At 35.4% G+C, this 24532-nt stretch overlaps 1 protein-coding gene across 2 annotated transcripts; it reads left to right on the top strand.

The window, feature by feature from the left end:
* Window positions 1–1694: 1694 nt before the first annotated feature.
* Window positions 1695–23724, top strand: LOC105368550 (uncharacterized). 2 transcript variants are annotated; one of them, XM_011507574.1, is made up of 3 exons: window positions 1695–2125; window positions 22299–22617; window positions 23082–23724. In XM_011507574.1, exons 1-3 carry the CDS (start codon window positions 2073–2075, stop codon window positions 23406–23408), a joined length of 699 nt encoding a protein of 232 aa, XP_011505876.1. In that variant the 5' UTR covers window positions 1695–2072; the 3' UTR covers window positions 23409–23724. The 2 variants fall into 2 exon arrangements, with proteins under 2 accessions (XP_011505876.1, XP_011505875.1); XM_011507573.1 differs by having other exon boundaries at window positions 1704–2125; window positions 23076–23724.
* Window positions 23725–24532: the final 808 nt, after the last annotated feature.

Raw genomic sequence — 24532 nt, 5'->3', positions numbered from 1 at the left:
TTGATTTTAATTATTATGATAAATATTAGATATATTAACAATAGATAATAATATGTGTTGTACAAGTATTAAATAAAATACAAATGGATTGTTTGGAAATTTCGTTCAAACAACAAAAAAGTTACTTCAAATATTTTTTAAAGCAATGTCATTTCAAGAGCATTTATTATGATTTTTGTATATTCTTTAACAACGCCGTTTAATTCTATTTATTTTAAACTAAAAATATTTGATAAATTTGATTTTCAAATTATATTTCTTAATTAACTTAAGGCTAATAACACAATGATTTAAGAAACCAACGCAATACAACTTTTTAATTAAACGTTTCGGTATTAAATAATAAGAATTTGTAATATTTCGTTTATATTTGTATATTTTATTAAATTGTTTTAATGAATATACAATATATATATATATATATATATATATATATATATATAGTTCTAATTACTTAAAGTGAAAATTGTTAATTATTAAAATAATCTTGTTATTAAATATGTTTTTTATTATTTATACTGTATTGATAAGATTGCCGATTATTAAAAGTTAAAAAAAAAACATGTTATTTAAATAATATGGAACAAATATAAAGACAGATAAATTATATAAATAAATATATTTATTTACTTTAAATTTGTCAATTTAGACCAAACTTGTGCGACAGTATTAACCAGACATATAAGTTTTACTTTGATCAATATACATTCTATCTAATAATAGTGTAAGCTTTTTATTTTATATTAATTACTAGTTTATTTAAAATATTATGTGGTGTAAAATGGTAAAGTGAGTATGTCATATCGATCATTATAATTCAGTAGAATATTGATGTTGAATATATAAGATGAAGATATTTTAAATCCAAATCCATTTTTATATAATTTTAGCATCCATAATAATCAGCTATATTACAGAAAATATAACGGAAATATTTAATTATTCTAATAAAGATGTTTTTCTAAGTATATAATAAAGAGTGACAGGGCGACAAGAGAGTGGGATGGGGCGACGGAGAGGGTCGTGGAAGGGAGAGAGAGAGAGAAAAGAAACAAAAGACTAATTTCCATTTCCGGAAATTACTTCAAGCCATCCATTTGAATATTCGTAAACGATCAAGAGATTTACATCGATTTTTCCACGACGTACCCCGAATTTCTGAAATACTCGATATGCTCATCATTTCATTCGCCGGCACTTACTTCCCCTGCTTTTCTCAACGTTCTCTCTCTACTCCATATCTGACTGCATAGTTCCTCTCCTCCCTTTCGACCCGCAAAATGATCTCCACCATTAGACCGGACGTCTTCCCCTCGAAACCGCGCGACAATACCTTGGTAGTAAAGATAGAAGGCGACAGACAGACGGTGAGCCAACCAGACAGAGAGAGAGAGAGAGAGAGAGAGCGTGAGAGCGGGAGTAAGAGCGGGAGAGGGGGGGGGGGTGGTGGTAGTGGCGGTGGTGGAAAAGAGTTCAGAAGCACACAGTTTAGAGAATATATCACGCCATGCCGGCCCCATCTCCAAGCTTTCGTCTCTCCCCCTCCTGGCTGCCTCGCCCCACCCCAACCCCACCGCCACTCCATAGCTCGTACGCACCTTCGCATACGTCTGCAAACGTCGACCATCGTCGCCGTCGCCGTTGTCGTCGTCGCCGTCATCGTCGCACTAGTCGCTTCTCATTTATTTATCGTCTGAAGCGAGCGTGAGAGCGAGCGAGAGGGTGATAGAAACGTGGGAGAGAGGGGGCTCGCGCCAGCAGTGTACGAGTACCTCTGAAAGAGAGCGCGCGAGCTTCGTTTGAGCAGTTCGCAGTCGTCGCTCGGTCGAACCTCTTCGACTCTGTTTATCCGGCACATGCCACGAGCGCTCGAGTTCCCGTGCCACTCTCACTTCCAATTATTCTATTAACTATAGAAGCAGCAGAAGTAGTCTTGCTTGGACGAGCGCAGCCGCTCTCGCCCCAGGTCGACAACGTAGAAGAAAGAAGCGAAGTCGCTCAACAACACAGCCGACAACCGGCCATCGACACCAGCAGAACACGTCTCCTCCTCTCGGAGCTTCGATCTCATCATGAATTACGGAGAAATGGGTAGTGGCAATGGCAATACGGCGGAGAACAACAGGTGAGACGATGTCCTTGCGAGTCCTCGGCACTGGGCTCCGACCGGTGGAGCCAGCATCCGTTGTCCTCTCGCGGAAGGGCGGAAAAGGCGTCGGCGTGTCGCTCCGATTCCTCGGCCCAAATGCGCGTAGGCGCGCGCGCGCGCGCGCGCCCCAGCATTTCTCCTCCACCTTCTCCTCATCCTCCTCCTCCTGCTGCTGCTGTTGCTGTTGCTGCTTCTGCTTCTTCTGCTTCGAGCATTAGTCTCGCGCACGAGTTTAACTCGCGCTTTGCGTCCCTTCGGCTCTACAGTTTCACGTGGAGCATAAATTACGAGGAAGGCCTTGATGAGCCGAAAATTTTTGCCCATTGCGCGTTGCCTTTCGGCTGCTCGGCTTTATTGACAGTCGGGAGACAGAAAAAGTCGGCGAACGACGGGGGCGGCCAGGCGAGCCCAGCTAACGATCTTTCCCCGCGTTCCATTCTCGTCTCCCTTAACCTTCTCCCTCCGAGGGCAGAAGCTCGGCGGCTCCTCAGCTGCGCATCCGTCGATTTTGTCCCTCGACCGCTTTGGCCGTCGTGTGTTTGTGTGCGTGCGACACGCACGCGCGGGCATATTAGAAGAGGCGCATGGCGCATGCGCCAAGTGTGGCCTGATGCCAAACCGTTTAATCGTGTCGCAGGGGGAGACGCGGCCGATGCGATGCGGATTCCTGGGTACTCGCCTGACACGTTGGCCATCCGCGTGTATTTACCGAAAATTTACTAATCATTTATTATTAGAGGATAACCGTCGCCGTCTCGCCAACTCGATGGTCGGTTATGCTCTTTTGCCATTCTCGTTGTCGCCTTCTCCTAACCAGCGACTCTCCCAGCCTTAGAGTTAATTTTGTCCGCACAGGCTCCTAAGCTTTTACGATATTTCTAATGAACTCGACGACTTATCCAAAGTCTTTATAAATTTGGGATAATGTTAGAGGGTGATCTTTGGTTAGGACGATGGAGGAAGGTCGGGATGGGGTGAACTAGAACGCAACCATCAGTTTCATTCTATCTAATAATAAAGACGAGTTGAAATTTCTAATTGGACAAATTTAACATGGAACATGAAGAGAGATTTGTGAAAAGTTTAGTAAATAGGAAGTGTTTATTGTAAAGCGCGTGCGATATCGTCTTAAAAGCGATCATTATTAATTCAATACTATTAGTCTTCTTCTTTATTTTTTTTTTTTTTTTTTTTTTTTTTTTTTTTTTTTGTGGCATAATTTTACGATGCCATTATAAACAATCGTCGGGACATTTTAACCCAAATTTCGATTTTCAAATATTGTATACTCATGTAAAATACTTGATAGCCCGATCCCTTGGTATCATCTATTATATCAATTTTTCGCAATAACATTATAATATAAAGATCCTCGACATACTTATTTTGTGATTTAAAAAAACAAAGCTCCTTTTCGAAAAGTTCGTTGTCGTTTGCGAGCGATTATTCGGGATTCCGATGACGGAATAGAATGCTGTATACATTATACATTAGAATTAATCATAATTCCAACAGGAAGTGAGAAAGTACATGCGAGCTAATAAATATCGACGGCAAAATTTCGTCGGCAATTTCTATTTGATTGGGGGGGGGTGGCAACAACGATAAAAAATAAAAAAAAAACAGAAACTTAGTTCCGTGTAAAATATTATTCGATTAAAGGCACGAGCGCGCACTATGTCTGCTCACTTGTCCTGTCTATCTCCATTTTGAATAGCGTGAAAGTCGAGGAATGTTCCTCGTGCTCACAAAAAAAAAAAAAAAAAAAAAAAAAAAAGAATCAAACATCCCTCGAAATTAATGAATCGATACTTCAAGGTGTAGAAACTTTCGTGACGCGTTGCGTAAACAATGATTACGGTAGATTTTCGCAAATATTCACTTGGGAATTTGTAGCTTTCCCGCGTGTTAGAGTTAATTAGTCATGCAATAATAATATAAAATCTAATCGAAATTTGATTTAATAGGAAGACTTTACGCACAATGTGAGCCGACCCAAGAAATTTTTTCGATTCTAATGGCCCATGGAAAGACGAAGTCGATCTTGTTAACTCGATAACTTATCATTTTTCCTATGAATGAATGCCCAGTACAATATAATAGAAAAATACATTGACATTTACTACAGTTCTTTGTTATTTATTATTGGTTAAATAGGCGATGTTGTGGCTAATTACACGGCAGCATGGTTATACATATAAGCCTTACACTAAGTTCGAACGAAATATAGATTATATAATTACTTCTACAATCGTTCATAATAAAGAAATGTTAAGTTTTTCCCTTTGTTATTGGGAATAAGAATATATTGTTCGTAACGTTGAATTAGTCGAATAAAATAATTTCGTTACATCGCGCAGAGTGTGAAGAAAGAAATTTTACCTATCAGTATTCTGCCTGACAAGGAGTAAAAGCGTAGTGCTCATTTCTTGTAAATAAATAAATAAATAAATAAAAAAAAAAAAAAAAAAAAACCTGCATTTAAACAATTTCAAAATGTCCCATAACGATTAAAAGTAACAATGTTTTTGATTTTTTTTTTTTTTTTAATAAAGATCAAATTTTTCTCGGAACGCATTATATAAATGCGAATGTAAATGTTTTTACGTACTATAGTCGTTTTAAAAAATCGGATCAATTTCTTAAGTATTAAAAAAGTTTTTTCTCCTTATTTGGTGTAGTACACTACCTTGATCATCAAATTATATCTTCTAAGACATTACTTATGATTTATTTATTTATTTATTCTTTTTTTATTTTCATCGAGCTTAAACATTTGTAACATCAATACTTTAGCAATTATATTTATAAATACTATTTTTATCGAACATTTTGGTATTTGTTTACTTCAAGCTAGGGTATTGTGGCAAGAATAGCTAATCACTGCATATAAACGAAAGTTTTATGTATAATTATTTTTTCATTTCTTAATAGGTATGAAAATTTTAACGTTTTACAGATTTTAAGTTAGCCTTCACGTTCCAGTTGTTTTGAAAGTTTCCGAGAAGGAAACTTCTTAGACAGTTCACTAAAGAAAAATTATGTCCTTAAAATTATTACATATTTGATAACAAACATTATTTCCCTTAGGTATCCTTGGCAAATTATTACTATTTAATTAACGTTATTTAAAATTGTTTCAATTTTCATTGGATAGTAATAGTAAAGGTTGACGAGAAGCATAGAAATTTTTTACAAAATATTTAAGAATTAATATAAATAACGCATTCTTGGTGATTTTATTAAATTGTTAAGCATCTTAAAATTTTATCATAAATACAGTTACATATTATTACACTCAGTATGTACAAATATTAATAATAATACATCGAAAGCAGTATGTTCTATTTTTCCAATATGCATGTCGTGCATTTATTACTTACATTTTGCCTGCAGCTCGTTATAATTGATTTTATTATTTTAGTAAACAAAAAAAAAAAAAAAAAAAAAAAAAAAAAAACAACAACAAAAAAGCCGAAAAATTATAAAATAATGATATTTCGTTGTGACCTGAGAAAAATAGCCATATTTAATTGACAATTAATATATAAATTGCGGTAAAACATAATCAATCGAATACATTAAGTCATTCTACGTTATATTATTCGGCTTTCATGTTTCACGTACTCGTAATCGTAATTATACACGAAGATAAAATATTTTACAATATATGCCTGGAAAGTTATTCAAGTCAATAAACAGAGAAAAGCGCAAAGCGTCGCATTAAACAATAACTAATAAGAATCCCGAACTCCTCGTGTCATGTCATGTCATGTCATGTCCATATAGCAGGGGAAACAGTGAATTCCAAGTCTCGACAACGAAGACGCTTGACCAATCCCCAGGAATGTCGCATTTCTGCACATTGATTTTGCACGAAGGCAAAATACAATGCGTTGTACATTTTATGCAGAAAATTTGATCTTAATATGGGGTTTGTCTAACATTGGTGTTATACAAGCCCTCGGTTGTTGTAAAGCTGCCTGAGCGATTGTTTGCATTACTCGTAGCTGCTGTTTATTAATATTTGTTATTAGTTCGATTAATTGTTAGCGGCGCTGCTGCTGGTATAGTTAGTCGGTTTTCATCGAGTCAAGGTTATTGTGATAACGTTACACAACGTTTATACGTTCCAATGCATAACTTCTTCATCCTCTCTAGAATATCAATAATTTCGTTGAAATTTCAATCGTGTATATGACACATGTGTACGACTCTAGAATTCTTCGTTAGACCGCGCCGTTGCCATTACACATTTAATAAAAGGCCGCGGGTCTTGCCACTACTCACTTCACCTTTTAAATATCGATTAGAAGCATCAGTATTGTAAATTTTTACAAATAGCTAATAATTGGTTATTTAATATCCATCCAAGCAGACGACTCTTTGGCGATTTAAATTTTTATAGAAACATCGATGAGATTACCTTGGCGTATCGCGTCAATGATTTTGCCCCTTCGCTCCTTCAATATTTATCGTCGATATTTTTGAACTTAAAACGCCCGTTGGCTGGCTTTTCTTTTCATCTCAAATCAATGCCCAGTATTATAAAAATACTATCTAGGTCGTGCAAGGGTTTGGCACAATTTTCTTACCAACGGCACCAAAGCTGTACTAATACCCGAAGCAATATTATTAGGAAACTAACTAGCGCTTTATGTTTTACGTAATCTAATTTATCGCCCTCTCTCTGGCCTGCTGTCTGCCGCACGGTACTACAAATTGCTTCAATAGCGTATTTTTCACCGAGGGTGGATTTCGTGCTCAGCCAACACGCCAAGTGAAATAACCGCGACGTGTCGTGTCGTGCATTTATTGATTTCGTACACGAGTCGAGAAAGTCTTTCGAATAAAAAAAAAAAGAAAAAAACGACGAAGAAAAAAAAAAGAAAAGAAAAAAAGAGGGGAAAAAAAAACAAAGCGACGTTAAGGCACAGACGCGGGTGGGGGAGGGGAGATCACGAAGCCGAGCCAATGAAAATGCCGAGGGTCGAGAAATTTTCGAAAGCGCGGAAGATCTCGTTCGTCCCCCGATCGGATGTGTCCCGTCAATGGCTTCGGAGTGCGCAGCACTGCGATTACTAGACGATGGGAGCAGCGCGACGCCGGAGGCTGTGTGACTGGAGGACGTCGCGCGTGTGCCACTTGGAAAAGGGAACGACGCGTCGGAGGCTCGGGCCGGTCAGTGACGTCCTAGCGCTTCGGTCCCCGGGGGCCGAAAAATAATCCAGTGAAATCAGAATGCTGTGTGCGCAGGTGCCTTTCTTCACACGGGCACTGCCATTACTTTCGTGTGATTCTGGCTACGAGCGATGGCCCAGTTCGCGCGACCCACAGCGTGTTACATTCCTCGTTTTCCCTTTCTTTACGTGGACGCGAGTCTCGCGGGTCTTCCACCGCTGGCCTGGATAACGATGCTGGCTCTAATGCGATTAAGATGATGGCGCGAGCGCCAGACGACGTAGAGGGTGGGTGGGGGAGAGGCTCACGGACATAAAGTCGTTTAGCAAAATCGCTTTTGACAAACTAGTGCGACCGATTGCTCTCGCTATGGCTAACGATATTACGCTTAACCGATGAAAGAGAAACGAAAGAGAAACAAACTAGAAAAAGAAAGAAAGAAAGAGGCTTACTCTGTATAATGGGCGGATATTATCGTAATGATGCCGATGAGAGAGGGAGGGACGAGGCGATGAATCGATGAATGGCCAAACGGAGAGGTGAATTTAATATGTATTCGAGATAGAAATGGATAATAATGGCTTTTCCTTACTTTTCAAATGATGTTTCTGCTATTGTTCTTTTATTTATTCGATTTTCGCCTTTACGTGTATTTACGAAGTACTCTACCATTTTAATACTCTTCCGTGATCAAGGCTGTTGCCATAAATATGTAGGTACAAAGTAGACTTTAAAACTTTAGTTAAAATCCGTCCTACGTAATTAAACGGGGAAAAAGTCCAGTGATTCGGTTGAGCAAAAAAAAAAAAAAAAATCGTTTTTTTTTCAGCTAGCAAGAAGCAAGCTTATTATTATTTATCTTGTGCTTGGTAACTGCACTACGAATGCATTACTACAAGAAATAATAATAGCAGCGTATTAATTTTATGAAACATTTCAATGTAATAGTTTATTTGCCATTAAAACGAGCAGGCAAGTGTTATGGTTAAATATGCCATTAAATAAGTGTTTGCCGCAGGAATAAATATGTATAAAATATTACAGTTTTCGCGTTTTAGCTGTCAATGAAATTTCCATGCTAATATGAAGGCTAAAAAAAGTGGTTAAAACCGTAAAAATGTCATGTTGTATACGTGAAACTTTTGATTCTTGGTTATCGAGATCTTTATTGACGTTGAATGGGTTTTACCCCACACGTACTTGCTAATTAGAAAACTTATGGCGATGGGCACGCTAATGGAAACAAAAAAAAAGAAAAAAAAATCCTGATCTTGATACAGTTCTTTTTTTTTTTTTTACACGTTCTTCTACATTTTTTTCGCAGATACGCGAAATACAGGTATGCAACGGAGAAAGTACGCACACGATGTTTTTATTATTCGAGGGGGGAAACATTAGCGAATGATTGGCAAAATTTAATTTTCAAATTCTTCTTTCTGGTGTGAATCCTCTGCATTCTTTTGTGTGATTATATAGAAAGTTTGAGTCATCGCTTATCAGGAAGGATGTTTTCCTTTTCTTTATTTTTTTCTCTCTCTCTCTTTTATTTTTCTCTCTTTTTTTTTTCTTTTTTCACGAATGTATTTATTTTTATGTTTCTGCGTAAATGTGACTGAGATTGATAAAATATAGTAAATATTTCAAATACTTACACTATTGAATAAATTTAATTAGAAATGAAAATTTGAAGTATTAGGCAATTTCAATTCATTAATAAAACTAGGCAAATCTATTTTTAATGTACTTATCATTTTTACCGACAAATTAAAAATTTAATTTTCCTCCCTCGATGCAATGAATAATATTAATTACAATCGCTGTAAGAATCTATATAATCTTCCTTTAAATTTTACAACGTGCCAGTTCTCTCGTTATCAATTAATACAATTTACAACTGTAAAGTCCTGTTTTTCTATAATAATTACCAGAGCAATTATCGACTTGTGAAGTGCAGATAAATTTCCATTAGATAATTATTCAAACTTGTGAAAAGTAATTAATACCGTATGGAAATTATTCTCGCAATAATACATTGCCTGTCATACTAATGAGGTTAAGTAATTAATATCATTGCGAAAATTACAAACACGTGAAATATTATAGGCCAATTCTTTCGTAGGCATGAAAAAAGATTAACGGTCAAACGGCAAAAGACATATTGAAAAAATTAAGTATTTAATGTATTCGACGCCACGAGTCTTAAGACAAATAATCCTCGGTCCGTCTTAAATATCTCGAGGTTTGTTCACCTTTTGAAAGTTCGGGCATTCCGGAAATCCGGAATCCTATTGCTAGGTTATGCGTGGAAAAGATAGTCGATGCGGCTCATTTTGCTTTTTCTTCTCCCTCGGCCTCATTGCGGATGCGCCAATTGACCCGAGGGTCGTCACAATAATCGTCACCTACCGCTCAAGTGAGTGGGTGTCGCGCCTAGGCGCTCGGACATTTTTTTCTTCCTTTTTTTCTTTCTTTTATTTTATTGAATGTAACCGTGGATGTCGGCCGTTGTTCGCTCGTTCATTAACCCCTGAGCGCTTATTTACTTTCACCCGAAGCCCAAGAAGCGCTGCTGCTACGTGGGTAGCACCGGTAGGTGGTTCTCGCCTGGAATGCAGCCGATCCTCGATCGCGAGGATTCGAATGCCCGCGGATGATATATCATGTCGTGCACGCATCTCTCGCGTGCGGACGATCGCCCGCTGCGTTTATGCAACATCAACGAGCCTGATAACGGCCGATAAGAGGATAAGAGTGAAGATTAATCTTTAGTGTTAATTCTTTTTCATTTCGAGTAATACAATAATGCCTGATTAACACGAGTCAATCGTACGATGCTTCGTGAGAGCTCGATCCAAGATAACGCGTGATTAATAATTAGGCTCTTATTAAACGTTTATACATGATGCTGATACCCTTCGTGTAGAATATGATAACCTCATGTTAGCAATTTTGGCTGCGTTGTGATTCGTGATCGACGCTTAAGAATAACAATTAGCGACATACTGTTGAAACAGCGATGTGATGTTGCCATCCACATAAGAACTCTCAAGGTCATATATTGTATAATTTCGAAGCATCATCAGTGGCGTCTTACCTTCCTTTTGACATAACATACGACGTTATTCATTTTTATAACGTAGCCTTTTAATATAAAATTTATATAACTTTTTGAAAATTTCATCAGTTTAATTTTTTTTTTTTTTTTTTTTTTTTTTTTTTTTACATAGTCATGTTATGTTTTGACTAACACTTTAATATTCTTTTTATTTACATTTGTTATCACAATTGGCCAATATAGTATTGGCTTAGATGAAAATAAACTTTTCATGAGCAATTTTCAATCAAATGGAAAATCTTTATAAACATTTTTTTTAATGATTATTTCATTAATATTTCTTTCTTGTCTTTGGGAATGCATAATATCAGTGTACATGATTTATTTCAATATTTTACAACTTTATTCACGAAGCTATTAATTACATTGAAATTAAAAAAAAATTTTTTTAATAGATGTTCAACGATAACTTTCCTAAGTAACCGATTCCAATTGAAAATTGGTTCTAGTTTTTATAAATATGGACACTTTTATTTGTATTGTAAATTACTTAATGCGTACATGTAATAATGTATTAATGCTACGAAAATTTTATTCATATGACTTTTTGTACATTTGTACATTTTAAACTTATATCATAATAAGTTAATGTTCTGTATGTACATACATTAAAGGGGAAAAAAGATTGATTAATGAAAATAGTACTTGGACAACGTATACTTCAGTTTATCCGTAATATAAAAACATATATTTCCTATAATCAAAATAATTATCAATTTGATTTCACAACAGAAGTAAAAATGTCATGTCGTACGTTCTTGTCCCTCCAATTCATTTACAAATGCTTGGTCTATTTTTGTTTATTTTCATAATTTTCATGCTTGAAAATATTATGATGAATGAATAAAATTTAAAAACTGAAAAGGAGAAACTATTAAAAATCACTTGACTATCAGTTGTTTTTTTTTTTTTTTTTTTTTTTTTTTTAACAAATTATTAGTTATGTAAGCCCTGAGTCACTGTCTTTAATATATTGTGATTTACATTCATCATTATCAGATATAAATATAAATCCAAAATTCTATGTAAAAAATCTAATATAATTAGAGTTATTGTTTAAGGGCAAAGTTGTATTATTATTTTTAGGTTATTTAAATATATAAATAAAAATTTATGCATCATAATATCAGTAAACAATATAGTTTGTAGCAATTTCTAGTTTATTGTATAATACAGTCGATAAACATGTTCGTTGAGTACTAAGTTTGTAATATCTTTGATATTTTTTGAAAATGATATTCATCGCGCATCAAGTGATCGTTAGAAAAATAATAAAAAACATTATTAGAGATTAATCTTTATATTATTTAATATTTTTCCTAACTTTAACGAAATAATAAATGATAGAAATGATAGAATTCGAATAATTTTGAAGCTATTTAAACATGAGAAATATCCCGTTTTATCCTTTTGTATCAGAATATTGTATTCATATTCATTTTTATTGTTACACTTTCTATACGTAAATATATGCAAATGTACAGAAATATAAAATAATTCAACTCAATTTTGGATTCGAAACGACAAACCAACGGCTTTTTGTAATAGATACTTTGAATTGAAAACTTATGTATTTCAATACTACCGTATTATATACTTGATTAAATAATTTAGTAATTATTATAAATAATTACGAAATATACCGGTATCGACATTGTACTGAAAGTAAACATTTTTTTTTTTTTTTTTATTTTTTTTTTAACATAGCAAGTATTATACAAGCATTTTATTTAGATAAGCGACTATATTTACATGTAGATTAATTTAATTTAAATATATCTATATTCATTTCATTCTGCTGACGAATGAGTGGACATTATTGCTTTAAAAGAATGAAATTTAAAAACAAAACAAAGCTATTTATAGCGAGAAAAAAATAATTAAGAAATTCATTTAAGCAAATAATTATAATAATTCATTGAGTTCTTTTTGTGCTCAAATGTCTGCTCTAAATTCTTTCCACGCATTTCTATAACAGAAAGAAGCTGCCATTAAGTATCATTATTCAATTGACATTCCTTATTGTGCTATTATTTAGCCATATTTTTAAGTATTATTTGTATAATATTACGATTCAAAAGGACTTTAACTCGTGCTTTATCATAACATAAAAAACTACATAAACGATGAACTCCAATGACAATGCACATATTAAAATAAAACTAAAAAAACAAATATAAAAGATTGTATCTATCAATCGGAGGTTTTAAGCTTTTTATTCTTGTTAAAAAGAAAAAGAAAAAAAAGAAAAAAAAAAGAAAAAAAAACTTCATAACTTTTGTAAGTGATTTAATTGTAATTTTTTTTATAATTTTAAACAAAAAAAAACTCATAATTTTTATCTTCGTTCGCATACGGTAGGTTCAGTTAATTTATTAAAAAAGAGACACTAAAGTATCAGATATTCACATACTCGTTTCAGACATCTACGAGCGATTTATCTGTATAATTTAAGATAATTTAATAATTTACTTTTGAGTGATTTTCCATTGTGCTCGAAAATATTCATATTCACAGTCCCGAATACTACGCAATGATACATTTGTATAACATATTGCAATATTAACAATGTTCGAGTCTTCAAATAATACATTTTCATATATATATATATATATATATACATTACTGTTAAATGAAAATATTTTTTTCGACATAATTAGATTAAAATTTTATAAAATTATGTAAAATAATCATGAAATAATTTGATATATACATAATACACATACAAATAATACATTTTCATATATATATATATATATATATATATATACATTACTGTTAAATGAAAATATTTTTTTCGACATAATTAGATTAAAATTTTATAAAATTATGTAAAATAATCATGAAATAATTTGAATTTTCATATAAAAATTAACATACGTTTTTATAACAATGTATTAAATTTAAAGAATTACAAATGAATAATGTTAATTATGTAGATAAAATACAACAGCATTGTATAGTCAGTTCTTACATACTCTATATGTTTTAAAGAGTTTACATATTAATATTAATGACCTTATTAACATAATTGATTTAAACAAATCAAATCAGGCAGAATAATCGAATTTAAATTAAATTTAAATAAAAATTAAGATATATAGAATAAAAAAAAGCGTGTAATTAAAGTTATTGCTGAATATGAAATCTCTCTCTGAATGATATTTGATTGAAAAAATTAATGAACAAAGATAATTGGATTATCTATTAACCAAAGATTACATAAATAATTTTGCAATTAACATAAATTCTTATGATTAACGCTTACTTAATTTGTGTCAACAATTTTCGGCCGAATCAATATTAGCTTGTTCCTGGAATTTAATAATATTGGTTAATTTCATGGAGTTCATTGTCACTAATTATAATCCATGCACTTTATCATTATTTATTCAGATTGCAGGAATTGATTTAATTCAACAATAAATAAATAAATAAATAAATATAATAGTAACAATGATAATGTTGCTCATCTATTCTTTAAAACAATATTTTGTAATTTTAATAAGTATAAATCAAATATAATATAATTTTATTTGTTATAAGTTTCATTTTTTTCTTAAATACAATTAAAATACAATACCCGTTTTAATCCAATACTTGTATTGAATAAAAATTTCAATTTGATTTGCACTTGATCGGTAATATAGAATATTGGCTTTCAAGCAGGTTGAGATAGATTACATTAAATAACGCAGGCACTGTATAGAGAGAGAGAGAGAGAGAGAGAGAGAGAGAGAGAGTGTGTGTGTGTGTGTGTGTGATATAGGCATAGGCATAGGCATAGGCATAGGCATAGGCACACTTATACTTTATGCCAGCAAATACGACGTGTATACATTTGGTGCTGTGCCATAATCTTAGCTATGCGCTGTTGCTCCGAAGGTATCGGATCTAGCGACGTTGAAAATGCAAAACTAGCAGCAAGAAAGACAGGGCGATAGTAAACAAGCGTAGAGTACATGTGCACTGAAAGGTATAAACAGCGGAGATTATGCAATTGTCGTGCGAGTTTATTCAATTTTTCCGAGGCACTTTTTAACTGTCGTAATATAGACAAGAGAATACAGCGTTGATCGTAACAAAAATCGCAAAGTGTATAAAGGGGAAGTTTATTTGCGTGAACAAGTATGCGGAAATGTGTTGTCGCTGGCGTCATTTGAAATTTTAAATGTATTTTATCAACCATTTTTAATTGCACATAAAATACTTTCAGTTTCAATTGTTCGTAATCGAGGATTCGTTTCATCATTAACAAACAATTTTCAAAGATATTATTTCCCCCATAACGACTTTACATTGTAATCTTTATCACGCCTAGCGGGACTGCCACTTAAGGATTTTTCAAATACGATTTTCATCAGATTGGCTAATGTACCTCACGTAGGATTAAAAATCATTCCAGCAATACTGCATAATCGTTTATAAAAAAAAAAACACTAGACAAATCAACGACATTACGTTCTAAAATTTTTATTTAATTGCAACAGATTCGAGCCTTTGGTACAATATTTCACATAATTCGTGTAGCGGAGAAAAAATATGTCCAGGTGAGCGCACTCACCGTAATTATTATATAATGCCTAGATTCATTACATGAATGATAATGCACTCGTGAATTTATTAACAGCGCATACTCATACCACTTACTCGTCTAAAGACAATTTTTTATAGACGTATGCTGCTACTCGCAATCACCGAACAATAAGCATTACCGTTCGTTTTATTTATTTATTTTTTTTTCCATTTCAACTATTTCCTACATATTGCCTATTTTATCATACGCATTATTAAATATGCCAGAATGCGTACGCAATATTCTATAGCGTGGTTGTTGTAATCCATTGTTTCATTAGAAATTTCAATTCAACGTTAAATCATTATTTTCCTCAATACGCTTAAGAAGAATATTGACACTTTGATCCGGCACGACGGTATTTGGATAACTAAGCCGGATTCGCAATAGTACGCAACTAGTAGTAGCCTAAGTCAACGAATTGCCATGGTTGATTTAATCGATCGCCGAAATAAGCGATTGATCGAGCTCGCACGGCCCCATCTCTCGCGATTAAATCAATGGACATTCGAACATTAAAGTGACGCGCGTCAGCGTACATCTCAATGTCACGCTTCAAGTTCACGCGGTCAGCACGCGCACGACGCCAGCAAGCACCAACTCTTAACGCATTCCTTGATTCTTGGATAATCGCTACTTTCCCAACTCGAGGCCAATATCCAATATTCGAACCGGCCAAGCACTGAGCCACAAGGCACAAAAGCGGAGAGGAGTGCGCGGCACGGATCGACGGGGCAGGGGGGGGGGTAGCGAGGGCTTTACAGACAATGCGAATCGGGCGGTTCGATCGCTTTCGAAGGGGAATGGCGTTATCGTGGCTCCTTTCGGCCCTCACCCCCCGCGTCCCACTCGGTTATCTGCTTCCGTAGCTCGCGTCCAGCCGAGATAGGCCGCGAGTCCAGTCACGGGTAGCTCGCGTGCTCGTTGCACGATATTGCCTCGTGGACGCTTGCCGAGGAGGAACGCCGACTGTTTCCAGTCGAGGAGTCGCGATAGCCCACGTGCACGTGCTCGGTATGTGATAATGGGCACCGGCACTTCACCACTCGTCGTCATCTACGTTACCCTCGACCAATGAGGCTTGATCATCATGGGAATTGACGCGGCGATCGATGAGCCGCGTGAGTGAGCGTGTCGGTCGATCGTTTTGATTTTCTCCGTATCTACATCGTCTTTGTTTTCTTGTATGCCGATAGCGCCAAGACGATTAAATAAATTCGCATGGATGATAATACGCCTACTCTGGAGCTATTGTTTACAGTTTGTTTGTTTGTTTGTTTGTTTGTTTGTTTGTTTGTTTGTTTGTTTGTTTTTTTTAAACCGATCCATATTTTATTAAATGTTCAGATGTATTTTTTGATGTGTTTTTTCGATGTTATTTCATGTTAAACACATTTGACGTTGTGTTTCCTTACAATTTTTTCTAGTAGACGCGTATGCTGAGTAGCAGTGCTTTGTAGTTGGTAAAATAGCGCCGAAGCCTTGCTTTTGCACTAAAAGCATTGCAGCAAAATAAACGATCAAATGATTGAATTAGGAGATAAAAATTATTAAAAATAGAAACGAACTTGGATTCTTAGGTATGATTGGGTTGAAAATAGAAATATTTTAATTAAATGATTAATTGTATATTGCGCAATGTAAATGTTATTTTCTTCTTTTTAAGAAAATTAAAATAGCAACATTTAACTTATACACTTATAAATAAGATATATGGCAATAATACATAAAACATTTTTTTTTTTTTATAGCAATATTTTTATTTTTTCTCACTTATCCCAAGTAACCGCTTTGGCTTTATATGTCTTCGAATCCTTTAACAGCAGCAAGTTTTTCAAGTAATATTTATGCTCAGGGTCGAACGGGTCCAGAGTAATTTACTTGAGCCACGGGCCACTGACATTTGTTCGTGCGCGAATCCTTGTGGATTTTTTCGCTTCTTCTTTTAATTCCTTTTTACAGATAAAAATACATCTCTTCTTTACTACGTGAATTTTAGCCTGAATTTAATTTAATTTATAATTATATTGTTTATCGTGATATATAACAAGTTATTTATGCTTTTCTTTCAGGCGGAGCACATTTTTTTACTCTTTACTCAATAGGCTTTTGTTTGTAAGAAATTTTATTTTTCGAAATTAATTATATAAATTTACTTTAACTACATACTTAAAATAAAACTGTTAGTAATGACACGGGATGGTAAATTTATATAATCATTCGTTTGTGTATGTTTGATCGTGTGACGTATAATTTTTATAACTATGAACTATCTTTGACTAAAAATGTTTGTTTTTCTGTCCCCCCCCCCCCCCCCGCCACAATAATGTTTGAAAGCTCTATACAAATTATAAATGGATAATTTTTTAATCCGTCTATTTGATTCCGCTATCTATTTGTCTCAGATTATGCGTGTCTAAAAAGATAAGAAGTTATTAAAAATTCAAACGGAGAATAAAAGTAGCGTATTCAGCATTATAATTGTAGCGCGATTATTTTATTTTTAAATTTATAGATAAAATAGAATGATACGCATTTTTACCACGTTTTAAATAAGAATTATACGTCGTCGACGTTGAAAAAACGACGCGTATTCAATTATATATAGAGTTTAAGAACTCTATTCTCACGAGTTTGTAAACATTATAATCAAGTCGCGATTATAGCCCCGAGCCATACAAATAGCCTATACAAATTGCTCGATACTTGCTTTCGATTGGATTTAACGAGTCCGTGTCGAGACCATGAAACGACATTATTTTAAAAATGTTCTACATTCTCGCATACTTAAAAAGCCCATCTACAATCACACGTATATTTGTATTTCAAGAAAATCGTTAAATAAGGAGACGGCGACGGCTACTATGACATATGTAACTCGAGGCACTTATCCCCAGTCTAATCCGATCGACAGCTATCGACACTTCAAAGACATTTGAAGTCCCAGATAAGAGATATATCGGGGCACTCCACTTGTAAGAGGGACAATATCGTACGATAAGAAAGGAATGACGAGCGTTGGTTGAAATAGCGCCGTCGCGGAAAGGTAAATACTTCCGACAATCGATGACTCGTCTAATATCTTACGGCTGCCGATCCCGTCTCTCTTTATTTAATGCTTATCCCCTCGGTCCGTGTAATCGCCATTGGCGATCAAGAATCAGTTCCGGCGGCGCACATCCTCAGTGAAAAGCCACGGAAAGTCCGTCGACACTCACCGCGACTCCTCCCCTCGCTACTAATCTCGCGCGCTCGTTTCCAGTCCAAGGCTGCGTTCATTAGGACGAGGGGCCGGGAGGGGGAGGGCGTCGAGGATCGGGGGCAATTCGTTGGGACCGTACACGAGAATACGCGCACTTTCTATCCGAGGCGCGTCAGGTGTGCGCAACTCGCCAAATTCTCGCGAAGTTTCGCGGCGTGCATTTGCATCACGGACGAGCGTAATTACGCGATCGACTGACTGACTATCTGGCAAGGCTGCCGACTCTTGCGATTTTCATCTGCTCTCGTAATTGATTCGCGGATTGAGTTACGACGAGACTCGGCAAATTACGCTCCGAGTCTGTAGGCAGGAAGGAAGGAAGGAAGGAAGGAAGAGGAAGAGGAAGGAAGGAAGGAAGTGCATCTGCATCGGCAATGTGGCGAGCGAATCGTTCTTACAGCGTTACGGGATTTTGCCACTTTTCAACTAATCGTCATCGCGATCTATGAGACATTCTAAAATGGCGACTGCAGTGGTCGCGTTAAAAATGTAAGGAACTCGTGGTAGTCGTGTCCGATCGATCGGCTGGACTACTACCGGTCGTTAATACGTCACGGGCAGCTGTAAAAGATTTCAAGCGACAATTGGTTGTGCCGTGTAGGAGCGCAGTGCCCGGGGTAATTTGCATACAATGACGAGTGGCTGCTTCCAAGGGGTCAAACGGAGTTGTAGGACACACGCACCCGCGCATATTCATCGGTATTGTCACTGGTATACGATAAATGAGGGTTAGATAGGGTAGCGTTGCGCTGGTGACGGGGACGGGGAGAGGGAGATACAAAAAAAAAACAAAAAAAGCTGCATTGTTAAATAGGCGTACGAGATAATGAGTCATGTACTTGACAGAGAAAGATTTTTAAAATAACGTTGGCGCGTTATTGTGAACAATAGATGCAACGAAATTTGCGCTCGCGATGAATTGACATAGAGGTAGAAATAGATGATAGATAGATAGATAGATAGAGTGGGATTAGAGAGAGAGAGAGAGAGAGAGAGAGAGAGAGAGAGAGAGAGAGAGAGAGAGAGAGAGAGAGTGAGTGAGAGTGAGTGTGTGCGTGCGTGCGTGCGTGCGTGCGTGCGCGTGTGTGACTAGTGTTTAGCGGGGGTTGACGTCACAACAAAATAGACAGAATAATTGCCTGGTTTTAATTTGCCTAAGTGACTTTCGAATTCGACTATGCTTTAAGATAAAAATACGACAAAAATCAGCGATCAATTATTTTATATGCATTGTCATAGGAATGGATAATTTGGCAAAAGCAAATCAATGGTTTAGTATTGGAAATCGTAAAAATGTTCATCAATACACTAGCAATGACAATTGTACGAAGGAACAAATTGGAAAAAAAAAAATAAATAAATAAATAAATAAATAAATAAATACTGATAGATAATTTGATGATGGCTACTAAGAATTGTATTGCTGTCATATAATACGCCATTTCGAAAGTGTGTCATCATATTGACTATAAACTTCTTGGAAGCGAGATTTTTTTTTACCGTAACTCCACTCCTATTTTAAAGCGGATTAGAGTGAAAATTTCATTGTGAAACATTGATAATAAATTTGTCGCAAGAACGTTATAAATATATTGTTTTTCAAATTGGAAGGGAAAGTGACCCGTGGATTTTATTAGTACTTATTAGCACGTGTACATATACATTTATTATTTACATTTATAGTTTATAAAGCGATTTAGAAAGCAAAATATAATTAACGAGCCGAATGGATTTCTAATGTGATGATAGTAGCCTTTAAGGACAGTCTAGCGATCTTCTAACAAGAATATAAAAACAAAAAACAACCGACGAAATCAAATGACGAGATTTTTTTTGCGTACCTGTAAAATGTTGAGTCATTACGTTGTAGTGCAGAGAAGTATATTACATTTTATACGTACTCGTAGCAGCAAAGTATATAATTGAGGTCAACTCACGAAATTTCTTCGCCTGACACTACTACATACTCGAATGATTTCGAAGTCTCCCTACCGCCTTCTCTCCCTCTCTCCCCCCTCTCCCTCTTTCGGGCGTTGGACGTGTAGTTATAAAATCAAATGCGCTTGGTTTACTAGCCTAGCCAGAGCGGCTGCTGCTATTTACCAATCACTCGAATCGCCAGTTTTGTAGTTAAATTTTTATAGGGTTTTTATTTTTTACGGTTTTTATTCGAAGCATTCGAAATTTTCAAATGGATCAACAATGTGAATTCGAAATCCTACATTTTCAAGCAAGCTTTCCAATATTTAAATTTTAAATACTTTTATTCACAGTTAGTGAACCCCACTCGTCGGTGTCTGTCTGTCTGTCTGTCTGTCTGTCTGTCTGTCCCGTCGTTTGAAATTTATTAAAAATGAAAAATAAACGAGACGCCGTTATAAGCAATGAAGAGAGTTCTCGGTACAAATATCAAATCTCATATTTTGCAAAATGATTGTTCGAAATTTTCTATATAAATATGCACATTATATTTCTCATGGTTCGAAAGAAAATTAAATCATTTCCATTTGTAAATAAACAAAAAAAAAAAAAAAAAAAAAAAAAAAAACAAAAAAAAATTAAAATAAAATAAAATAAAAAAAAAGTGTTCGTTAGCTTCCATTATGACAGTTTAAGGAAAAAACGTAGTTTGAATTTTCATTATTTCATTATTACTTGTATAAATAAAGAAACGCTGTGATATTAGTTAGACTTGACTCATGTAAATGATTCCGAGTTTAATTAGTTATAGCACGTACATAATTGATTATATCTTTTTTATTAAATCATATACATTAGATTTTTTTTTTGTGTCATGAGATAAATTTCCTGTTGAGCTGGATTTTTTTTTTCCTCCTCTATTAATAATTTTAGGCATAATTATCGATGCTCCATAAGTATAGTGTAACATTATACGCGTTTGATAGCTTTTAGCTTAAAGATGAGACACGCGATGACGACGATTCATTCGTATGTCATCGGTGGGTTTTTTCTTTCTTTCATACGCGTTAGCTTCTTTTAGCATAATTACGCGATATATTCACGCAAGGAAACTAGGGGGAATTTTGCAATGTCATAATTGTTGAATTTTACGATTTCTACACCTAGTACGTACGTGAATGTCACGCTCAATTATCAAAGGCAATCGTTATCGTTGAATGCCTTCGATTTCGATGGCAAACTTCTTTATCTCTTAATATTCGAGTCCTGTTCTCAAATTGACTAAAATTGTATTACTTGTCTATAACCTTAATATTTCCGTAATTGTTTGTGTCTTTAGCCATAATGGCTTACAAATGGCCTCCAATTTGTAACATTCCTAAGATGTGCTGTAATTAAGAAGAGACTTTGGCAATTTTCATCCAACATTTATCCCACGTACGCCCAATGTTACGTGCATTATACATATATTTTAATAAAGTCTTTGGATTCTTAGTTTAATTTTATTTACATCAATTTTGATATTTTTTCAACGTTCTTTTGACAGATAATGCTAAAAGAAAGAAAGAAAAAAAATCATTAAAGAGACCACGTTATATTTATATATTATTATAAGTATTTAAAGTGCGCCGTCGTATCTTCTATCATTCAGTTAGAAAACTATGCATTTTCCAATTTTATTTTCTTGAGAATGTAAAAAAAACTTTAACGAATTATGATTATAATCTATTGATGTTAGCCGAAGATTTACATAATTGGGAATGTCATGAATGTATAATTAAAATATCCTAATGTATATGTAAAATTTTGTTATTTCCTAACGAAACTTTAAACTTTGATCTGTTAGTATTTATTAGATTATAAATAAAAATTTCTTCGATCTTTCAGTAGGGAAGCGTACAATTTATACAATTTATACAATTTATACACCAATAATTATATTTCATATAAATGTAGATATTAAGCAATTTCCGCGCCACCGACATTGCCTTGAAATTATTAACTACGTCATATTGTATACAAATTTCCCCACCCACTATCCAAAAAATTATATCGAAGAAAATGTTTTAACGTGGTTGTAACCGCCCTTTTTCAGATGCAGCTTGCGCCGAATCGCTAGGCACGAGGAGTCCGAGTTCAGTAACGCCAGCATCCTGAACAGTATGGAGAAATTCGTGCGTACCGTGAACGAGATGGAGGAGACGATTCTCGTGCCAAGCCGTCTACTGGACTTGGCGGTCGGCGATGACACGGATACCATCTCCGAGAAAGCCGACAAGCATGGCTGTAACAGCATCAAAGACAGTCTCTGTAACACCGACCTCTATCGACTCTATAACATCGTCAATCAGATGAAGGTCGAACTTCTCTGGTCTCAAGAGAATCCCACCGAGTTTCTTGCGGATGAGCTACAGGTGGATTATTTGTTTATAATAATCATAAGGACTTGGTAGTTTCTCAATCGATCGTCGCGAATTCTTGTTGGAACAGCGTTGACTCGTAACAACTATAACGTCAATACACTTTATGAAATCCCCTTTCTTTTTATACGTTTATTTATTTATTTATTTATTTTTTAACGCGTGCGCACTATAATTTCATTTTAACTATGCACGTGACAAGCAACTAGCGGTCTCATTAGTTGCTGTTATTTTCTTATTAAAAAGGTGAAAAAGAGCTTTCGTGGAGAGTGATAATGGAAAATAATCGTAATTTTCCAATTGTCATCGGATAAATCTTACTGTTTTGTTGTCATGCAACTACGTGCACGTAGCACAAAGTTCTCGACTATCTATGGGAAAAGAGGGGAGGGAACGGGAAATATCATAACGTTACATTGTAATAACATAAGGTCACTTTGTATTTTGCGTAGGAACAGGAGCCTCAGCGCGCCAAGGTTCAGGTCGCGGCGATGGAACACGCGCGCCTCGGTCATGCGAGGTGCCCCTCGACGACTTCGATGCAAAGCCTCCAGTCGGCTTCGTCGTTGGTCTTGAGCAGCTCCGCCTCGGATTCGGATTCGGACACCGGTATCGAGAATGACTCTGGTCTCGAGAGCGAGGAGCCCAGTGACCGGCTTGCCAACCTCGCTGCCGAGAACTTCAGACGCCACTTACGTGGTTTGCATCGCAGCATCAGTCACATGACCGAGGCCGCGGAATATCTCACCCTCAGATATCAGGCGGACGTCGGGGGGCAGGTTTGATAGCGCGGCCCTGGCGAGGGCTCGCGTCATCATCGTACCTTATCATTTCACTTCTTTCACTTCGCTGCGACGAAAGCCATTGACGGACGAGACACTGTCCGTCGCCGTCAGCCCATCCATTTGTTGAAGCTACCAAGCGATCGGAAAGCGACCTAGAGGACGAATGCCAACGAATTGACGCTCCTCTCCTCATCATCCTCTTGCTCCTCCTTCTCGTTCGACCATGATCGTGCTCGCCACGTCTTGGCCGCGTCCCTTTTATCTTTATTTTAATTTGTTCTTCGTGTCTTTTTATGCGACCCCCCTCCCCCAACATCGTTGCTCTTATGCACATATGCAAAACCCCTCTCCCCCCCTCTCTCTCTATTTTACATCCTTACAAACCCTTTTCTGCGTTACCACTCTCTTCGTTTTTGTCTTTCTAGTTCACTTTTGGTCGTTGGTGATAAACCGTTGCTAATAGGACAGTCGACGTTCTCAATCTTGTACTGCCACCTTGACGATTCTAAGGAATGAACCTATTTTTGCCTTGGATTAACGACCGTCGAAATTTTTCAAATCCGCCATTGGAGCTCGATAATGCGCCATTCGTTAAGTTTCGATGCGTTCGACGATTCATTTGTTAAATTGGCCGATTTATAATTGAATTTAATAAATTGTTAATCGTTCCGATGTTTATTAGCGTATGTTTTTATTGTTCATTCAAGAAATATAGGAGCTTAATTAATTGAACAAATTTTAAAATATAAAAGCGATATTTTTAACGGTAATTTTCTCTTTAATTTTAATTTATATACACACACACACACACACACACACACACACACACGATTGATTGGCATACAAATTATAGTTGGAGCTATATTTTTATGTTAGTATACTAATACATTTAATTTCAATGTTACAAATTTTATTAAAATGGTTAGTAAAGGAGAAATTAATTAATGTTAAATGTGACTGGATATTAAAAGAAATTTGTTGTAAATATTTGTGCGCCCGCCAATCATCGATTTAATAAATGGCTAATGAAGAATTTTGTTGATAGGAGATTCATTTGTTTGAAATTTGTTTAAAATTTATTGTAAATTTTATCAGATTTCGTCAAAATATTTTATTTTAAAAGA

Source organism: Ceratosolen solmsi, unplaced genomic scaffold (assembly GCF_000503995.2).
Source record: "Ceratosolen solmsi marchali unplaced genomic scaffold, CerSol_1.0 scaffold1, whole genome shotgun sequence".
NCBI lineage: Eukaryota > Metazoa > Arthropoda > Insecta > Hymenoptera > Agaonidae > Ceratosolen > Ceratosolen solmsi.
This window is presented reverse-complemented; position numbering and strand designations above follow the sequence as displayed.